This window comes from Pelecanus crispus, chromosome 1 (genome assembly GCF_030463565.1).
Source record: "Pelecanus crispus isolate bPelCri1 chromosome 1, bPelCri1.pri, whole genome shotgun sequence".
Taxonomy (NCBI): domain Eukaryota; kingdom Metazoa; phylum Chordata; class Aves; order Pelecaniformes; family Pelecanidae; genus Pelecanus; species Pelecanus crispus.
In genome coordinates this window covers 24,402,100-24,410,521 of record NC_134643.1, presented here as the reverse complement: position 1 = coordinate 24,410,521, position 8,422 = coordinate 24,402,100, and the positions used below count along the sequence as shown (strand labels likewise).

Genomic DNA, 8,422 nt, shown 5'->3' with positions numbered 1-8,422 from the left:
TGCTCACATTTGTGAAGTGAGGCAATGCATTTGCAGAATAAGGTTGCAAGTCAGTTCAAGACCTTTACCCATTCCTTGTTTATAAATGGAAAGCTCCAAGTTCTAGATCCTTTTAGGTACTGAGGTGTTTAACTTCAATCAGTCCTAAAGAGAGTTATCTATCATAGTCTATATTCCTCTAATGATTTCACTATTTGGTTCTTTTCCCCTCAACAATCATTTCTTTTAGATCAGGTTAAAATGATCCTCTGTAGCTCTAGTTGCTGTGCACTTTCAGATACAGGTGAAGACTAGGTGATTTAAGAGTGCCCTCTGTCTCAAAGTCAGGCCAACAGAAGATCTAGCTTAGCAGTCCCATGACACCATTTAATTCATAAAACCTAATTTGCACAGATTTTTTTAATAAACAAGTGAGTGATATATATACCAGAGACACTTGTATACATGAAGCATTTTAAGGGTTATGATTATCAATTAAAATATAGTTGAAAATTGATATATAAGTAGTGTAGCTTTCAGAGACAGCCATTTATTCAAAGCTAATAGTTTAAAAAAGCTATAGTTTAACTTAATGATAAAGCATCTGATGCCTAAACTTAAATCTGCTAAATTGAAGGTAGGACCTTCATTAACTCAAATAGTTTTTATGTTAGGGCCATAGGACATCAAAATATACTTTGAAGGGAAGAGAGTGAAAAGGTATGTGAAAATGGATACTGAACATTTATATTTTTGTATGGCCCTTTCCTATGAATTTCCTTTAATTTTTCTAATTGTATTGTACATAACTAGAACATACTGTATTATGATCATTGGCCAAATCCAGTTTTTAAATTGTTGCCACCTTCTGATACATCTGCCTCAGGACTTTATTTTTTCCATTTACATTCTTTCGCATATATGTTGAGACAATACCTGCCAAGTTTCAACCTGCAGAATCTTTGTGTGTGTTAGATAAATCTGGTAGCTCATGGCTTGGATGGGCGTAGTCTTTGCTGGGTAAAAAACTGGTTGGGTGGCCGAGCCCAGAGAGTAGCGGTGAATGGAGTTAAGTCCAGTTGGTGACCAGTCACGAGTGGTGTTCCCCAGGGCTCTGTTTTGGGGCCAGCCTTGTTTAATATCTTTATCAATGGTCTGGATGAGGGGATTGAGTGTGACCTCAGTAAGTTTGCAGATGACACCAAGTTGGGTGGGAGTGTCGATCTGCTGGAGGGTAGGATGGCCCTGCAGAGGGACCTGGACAGGCTGGATCAATGGGCTAAGGCCAACTGTATGAGGTTTCAACAAGGCTAAGTGCCAGGTCCTGCACTTGGGTCACAACAACCCCATGCCACGCTACAGGCTTGGGGAAGAGTGGCTGGGAAGCTGCCTGGCCAAAAAGGACCTGGGGGTGTTGGTAGACAGCCGGCTGAACATGAGCCAGCAGTGTGCCCAGGTGGCCAAGGCGGCCAACAGCATGCTGGCATATATCAGAAATAGTGTAGCCAGCAGGACTAGGGAAGTGATCGTCCGCCTGTACTCGGGAAGTGATCGTCCGCCTGTACTCGGCGCTGGTGAGGCCATACCTCAAATACTGTGTCCAGTTTTGGGCCCCTCAATACAAGAAAGACATTGAGGTGCTGGTGCGTGTCCAGAGAAGGGCAATGAAGCTGGTGAAGGGTCTGGAGCACAGGCCTTATGAGGAGCGGCTGAGGCAACTGGGGTTGTTTAGCCTGGAGAAGAGGAGGCTGAGGGGAGACCTTATTGCTCTCTGCAACTACCTGAAAGAAGGTTGTAGTGAGGTGGGTGTTGGTCTCTTCTCCCATGTAGTTAGCGATAGGATGAGAGGAAACAGCCTCAAGTTGTGCCAGAGGAGGTTTAGGTTGGATATTAGGAGAAATTTCTTCATGGAAAGGGTAGTCAAGCATTGGAACAGGCTGCCCAGAGAGGTGGTGGAGTCACCATCCCTGGAGGTGTTCAGAAAACGGGTAGATGTGGCACTTTGGGACATGGTTTAGTGGTCATGGTGGTGTTGGGTTGATGATTGAAATGATGATCTTAGAGGTCCTTTCCAATCGTAATGATTCCTAGTTTTTACTTTCATTATAAATAATCCAACCACCAAGCCAGGAAACATGAAATTGCTACTCTACACTTAATTGGTTTAGTGGTGGACTTGGAAATGTTAGGTTAATGTTTGTACTGGATGATCTTAAAGGTCTTTTCCAAACTAAACGATTCTGTGATTCTATGATTCTATGAAATATTGATGATGATTTAACTGTAGCTTTATGAATGTGAAGCCATAAGATAAAGAGCAGAACAAAGTAGAAACAGAGGTTGTTAAAGAAAAACAACTTTAAAAAAAACAAACAGTGAGTTTTCTCTATAGAAAGATTAAGTGATGGCTGTTTCATAGACAGAGAAGAAAAATGCAGCAGCTGTACGAGTATTCAAAGGCACAATGACAACAGACTCTGCGGGAATTTCTCTTCTTATTGCTGACTGAATTTCCCCAATCTTCTCGTAAAAATGGACCTTGTAATATAAATGTAAAGAATAGTGGAAGCAATTTTTCTAAAGTTTATCCTGTTTTATACTCATGTTACAAAATTATAACAATTTTTTCTTCAACTATATTATATAATTCTCTGGTTCTTTCTTTATAGTAATTCTTTCTTTTTTTTTTTTAGGAGGTTGCTTTTTATTATCATAGCTAAACTGGATACAAAGCCCCAGTAAGCTAAAAAAAAAGACCACTCAACGTAATTAGAATCAGTCTTTGAAAAATATTTGATTCTTTCATCTGAACTGTTTGTGTTCAATGATGATGCTGAAAAAGGTACACCACTCTTGGTTAGAGTCTGTAGACTGCAGCCTCTTAATCAATAATCCGCCAAGTAGGGCTCAGGTGGGGTCAAAAAATTTAGGTCACCTAACCTAGAATTCAGGACTTGTAGAGCTGATGCACAATCTATTGCACAAATGGGACTTAAAGTTACCTGAAGACACAGTCTGGGAAGCAGAACTCACAAATCACGTTGCTAGAAAAAAATCTTTTGAACTGCTACTGTCTGTACAGGAAAAAGTCTCCTAAGCTGAAGAGAACAACGTTGACATTTCATTCAGAAATAAAATGCATTTTTCTTCCATAGTTCTAGAGGGATACAAGAGAAGAATGTGTTTTTGATCACAGTTACAGGAGACAGGTCTGCACCATTCTAAGCAAATGCATAAACTGCACATAACTACTCTATAGAAGTCAAACCTGTAGACCAGTGTTGTTCTGTTGTATTTTGAAAATGTCCAGTTCATTCCGTAATTCATACTGTGTGCTCACTTATCTAATGAGTTACATTAATACCAGTGAGACTCATCGGCTTAATATACTCCATGTTTCAGACAGAATGACATAGAAAATGCACAGAATAATTTGCCTTCCATTTTTACCCTACTGTTCAACCAAAAAAAGTGTATATTGGTCTTGGCAAATCTGTTTGGAACAACATTTTCTTTGGACTACTGTGAAACTGGAAGATATTTATATATCATATACTAATCTTTATGTGTATATAAAATATGTTTATGTGTATATGAAATGTGTGTTAAAAGCAATTCTTATGTACTGCTTTTTCAAATGTATATTGTTATGTTTATGTTATTATGTATAGATATTACAGACAAAACATTTGGAATTTTTTTTTTTTGTGAATTGAAACCTAAACTTTTCAAAGGTTTCTTAAAAAGAAACTGTGCCAAAATGTTGGTTTTCAGATAAAACAGATTTTCTGTCTTTCTCTCTTAGGAAATCCATGCTAGACATGGAAGTCTGTCTTGTTAAAACATTGATCTAATCAATCCATTTTCACAAAAACTTCAATTTGATGAGATATTAGCTAACAAAACAGAACTAAAGTTTCATTGCATTAGCTGCAGTACTCTCATGCGTAACATTAAGCACATATTGGTTTATATGTTTGGGATTGATGTACTTGTGGCATAGTCAAAAAAGGAATTTTCACACAATATATCACACATACCAAACACACAATACCACAGTATATCAAAGCAATCATTGGTTAATAATTCAGGTATTTAAACTCTGGGAAAAACTAACTGTGACTTGTCAAACATTTTGAAAATGGAAATTCACCGTCATGCAGTTTGCTGACTGTGCTGGAGTTTAAATGTTGACATTGTAACAGAAAGTGATTCAGTTTCAGATACTTCAACTTTCATTCGCGTAATATAAGACCCACCACAGCTTCTTTAAAATATGTTATAAAAATACAGCTCCTTTGAGGAAAAAAGCACAAGGAGCCATCCAGGCTAACTCAGGAGAAATAACATTTAATAACCAACTGGTTGTGAAGACCCATTGACTTGACGAATGGTAAGTAGTGTACGGAGTGAAAAAGTCTTAAAGAGCATAACACGTATAGTAACAAAGTGGAAAGTCCCTAGCTGTCTTTTTTAAACTTCTTTGGAGGGGTTTATTAACATGATAGTTATATATATGAATTCTCTTTCTCTTTGCATAATCATTTCTAATGCACACACAATCATTTGACATGGGAATTAGAAGACATGAAGATTGTAGATGGAGATCTATTTCTTTGATTTTAAAGTGTTAATAAGGCAATAGTACATATATCCACTAGGTTACTGCTTTCCAAATTCTCCATTGATTTCTCTCCTGTTATTTCAAAGTCACCTTTATTGAGATAAGCATCTGCTACATTCCCCTGTCAGAGACAGGATACTAGGCTGAATAGACATTCAGCTTAATCCAGTCTAGCTGTCATAAAGTCTTACAAACTGTATGTTCCAGAAATGAAAAAGATCAAAATTATTAGTGGAGGTTCAAAAATATAATACAATCATACAAAATAATTACCGTCAGGACTCATTCACTTTACAAACATATAAAATGCACTTACTTTGAAGGTGAGAAGGGGGAAAAATCCTTCCATTAGAAAATATAGTCACAAAGCTTTGAACAAATAAATTCACACACTGCAGAGTACACACACACATATGCATGCAGGTATGCACGTACATACACACACGCGTACACACACACACACACACACACATGCTTAGAGTTTACACTGCATTCCTCTGATGCCATGATTATTATTTTATTTGTACACCCACCTTTACTGCACATTCTAAACAAACAACAGACAACAGTGTAAGGACTTCTTTTCCTTAAAACTGCAACAAAATAAGTCTCCACATTTGCAAAACATTCCTTTATTATTAGAAATAAATTATTTTGTATAAAAATTAGCATGCATTGACCATTGCATTTATTTTAGCATAACCCAGGACTTCAGTCAGCCGTCACAAGAAACAAACTCAACTTCTTTTACGAGTTGAACAATGTAGGACAGGAAAGGAAATTGTCACAATCACAAAAAAATACTTACAAATATAACATCAGACATGATTTATTTCAACAGCATTTTTTTTTCACAAGCTAATATTTTTTTTCTTTTGTGATTTGCTTCCTTTTGTGAGTGAACAGTTCAGAAGCTTGACACTGTCTCTGTGTTATAAAACAGGACTTTTCCTTCCCCTGTCTCTTTTTGCCTTTTGCCTCTTGTTTAATCCTTGTCCTTTAGGAAACTGACTATTGATTTGAATGTAGTCTACTGATATTTCCAAGACTGAATTCTGGTGGTGGTAAAGTCTTTATTTGCAAGATCCCATCCTCCAGGTCTTCCAGTGAATTTCATCCCTGCTCAGTTTGCCTGATTGCTGTAACTGACATAAGTTGTCTTGGTAGAGGAGGCTGTAAATCAAAAAACCAAAAACAAACAACAACAAAAAACAAAGTTCAGGATTTTTGGAATCAAGAGAGGAGACACTCTCCTCCCCTCCCCATCCCCACCCCCCACCCCCGCCCCCCCATATTTAACATTTGAACTCAGATGGTGTCCAACTATATTTCCAAATAACGTGCCCTATGTTCGTGGAATAAAGTAAGAAAGTTTAAGCATTTATATAAGTGGTGAGTAAGTTGGATCTTAAGTTTTGTGTTCTTGATGATTACTTACTTCTTAATTTGTTCATGACTTGGGGAAACAGAGGTCAATAGAGAGGAACAATGATGAGTGGTCTTAGCATACCAGTAACAGAATTTCAACATGCTATTTGCCTGGTATTATTCTGCTAATTTCTGTATAGATGTTTTTTAATTTAGAGCTTGGATTTTTCCCTCTCTTCTACTGGTTAATGACAACTTTGCAGCTAGTGGTGGGTTGTCCTTCCAGAAGGAGGCCTAATTCTCCTTGAAAGGAGCAAAGCCTAATACGGGAAACATCTCTCCAAGTTAGCAAAACTGAGCCTACAGCACATATTCTCTGTAGAGCCTTCAGACACAAAGCATCTGCATATAAGTGAGCCAGCAGAAATGCTTATGAGAGCCTAGGCTGTATTTTAGAGCTGCCAAGCTATTATGATCTCTTGATGTTGATGGTCAGCTGATCATTTCTTCCTTTGGGCAAAGCTGATACCCCTTGTTCAGAATGAGGCAATATGTTGAGAAAGTTAAACACCTTTACTATCGTAAAAGTGAAAAAATGTGAATCTTATGTGGAAATTTGTGTCAGCTTTTAGCCCTTATATCTTATCCCTTTGCTGTAGAAAATATGGCCCAAATTTCCACTGTTGTGTTAATGTAGGTGGTAGGAAGAGGGAAGTGGTGACATCAGGTCTCACAGGCAGCTCCATAATTTTAAACCAGTTGGGTACATGGCAAATCAGACTGCTGGGGGACTGAGTCTCTTTCTTGTCTTTATAATAAGGTCTATGTCACACTGCATAAAGAGGAATTTGGCTTCCCAAATATGGTTTATAACCCATCTGCTACAGATATGTTCTGCTTTTGACAGTGAAGACTGCAGCTGGATGAAAATAATTTGATGGCAAAAAAAGCCGTCTGGTCTATAGATTCAAAGATCTTAATTCTATTCCCATACCTTCCTTCATTCCTTCAATTTCTTTTTTCTATATAAAATCTGGTGGGAACAGCTGAGATAGATAGGAAAAGGATTCTTCATGCTAACTCCTAAAACCAGCCCAACAATCTGACGATTTGGGAAGAACAGACTACAGAAACCAAGAAATGACAGTTTCTCTTTCCTGCACCAAAGATTAAATTAAATTAAAGATGACTAAAATTGCTGCAAAAGAATACTAGGTAGTTTAAATAAGTTTGCTGCTTGCTTTTTCTTCATGTTTTCTTTGGGTTTCTAAGCAACTTGATTCTAGTATTGCATTTGCCATTTTGTAAGACACAACAGAACCAGACCATTATAATTCACATATCACCACAGTTTTTGTTCCCTAAGAATGTATATATATGAATGAACAATCAAAAGGAAGCTGCAAAACTTAATATTTCTTACTTGTACAGGTAACTCTAGTACTTCATGTCTGGAAGAGCTAACACATAAAAGGATTGCTTTTGGCACACTAAGCAAGTCTTTCACATGATCAATCACAGTATTCCAGCACCAACATGAAATAGCTTTATTTGCATGTATTGGGACACTTGAAGCAAATATAGCCTCATTTACATCTTTCAGATCTTTCAGATGGGATGTACTGCTCCCATCTGAACTCTCCCATGCTCCCACAGCTGGATTTCTGAAAGAATTCTATTTTTCCTTTGGCCTGTTAAGTTCCTTCTGAAAATAATGCAGGTCTGCTGAAATGGCACCAAGTTCCTTAGAGCATAAAAGGATTTTGTTCCCAGCTAAGAAATAACAAATAAATGCACATCTGCAAACACCGCACACTTGGGTACAAAAGAACAGAGGGAGCAGAGCTTATTTTTTTCCCTCACCCTGAAGATAGGCTCAAATACGTGATCAGGTTAAGCTATCTTACCACATTACCCTGTATCAGCTGAGTTCTATGATAACTTTTCATGTGTATGTTTTTAGCTCACAGTGATGTAAAATAATCAGATTTATCACAACTCAGTAAACTGAATTATGTGAGGACATTTGCAAGAAGCTCAAAATACAAAAATAAGTAGCTACTACACCTCAGCTAATTTAGAGTAACTTGTTAATTTGCTGTAACTTTGTTGTGTATCTGAGACTTGAATAGTTTTGACAGAATTAATCTCGGACTGATCAAGAAACAAAAATTATCCTATTGAGTTCTGAGTGTTATTACTTTAAAAATGATAGCACAGGAAGCTAGTGTAGATAGTAGTTCAAAATGTATTAAGTTTAATCTCACTCCAAACAATGGTTATATACTTGATAAATATTGCAAGTGTCTTTATAGTTCACTGTAATAAGCCTACAGTTCCTGTTCGGGGATCTGAAAGCTTCAGCAGCTGTTGTCCTGCTCTTTAAGACTGTTAGCATTTCATAGTAATAACATGAACCACATTTGGCAAGCATAGATGGCCAGAAAAAGT

General features: G+C 37.3%; 1 protein-coding gene across 1 annotated transcript in view; it reads right to left on the bottom strand.

Moving 5' to 3' along the window:
- Positions 1–5,726: 5,726 nt before the first annotated feature.
- GRM8 (glutamate metabotropic receptor 8) overlaps positions 5,727–8,422 on the bottom strand; it is a 363,184-nt gene continuing 360,488 nt past the window's right edge. The window contains exon 10 of the mRNA XM_075704969.1: positions 5,727–5,776. Within this exon, the coding sequence (XP_075561084.1) occupies positions 5,727–5,776 (50 nt within the window). The remainder of the gene's footprint in view (positions 5,777–8,422) is intronic.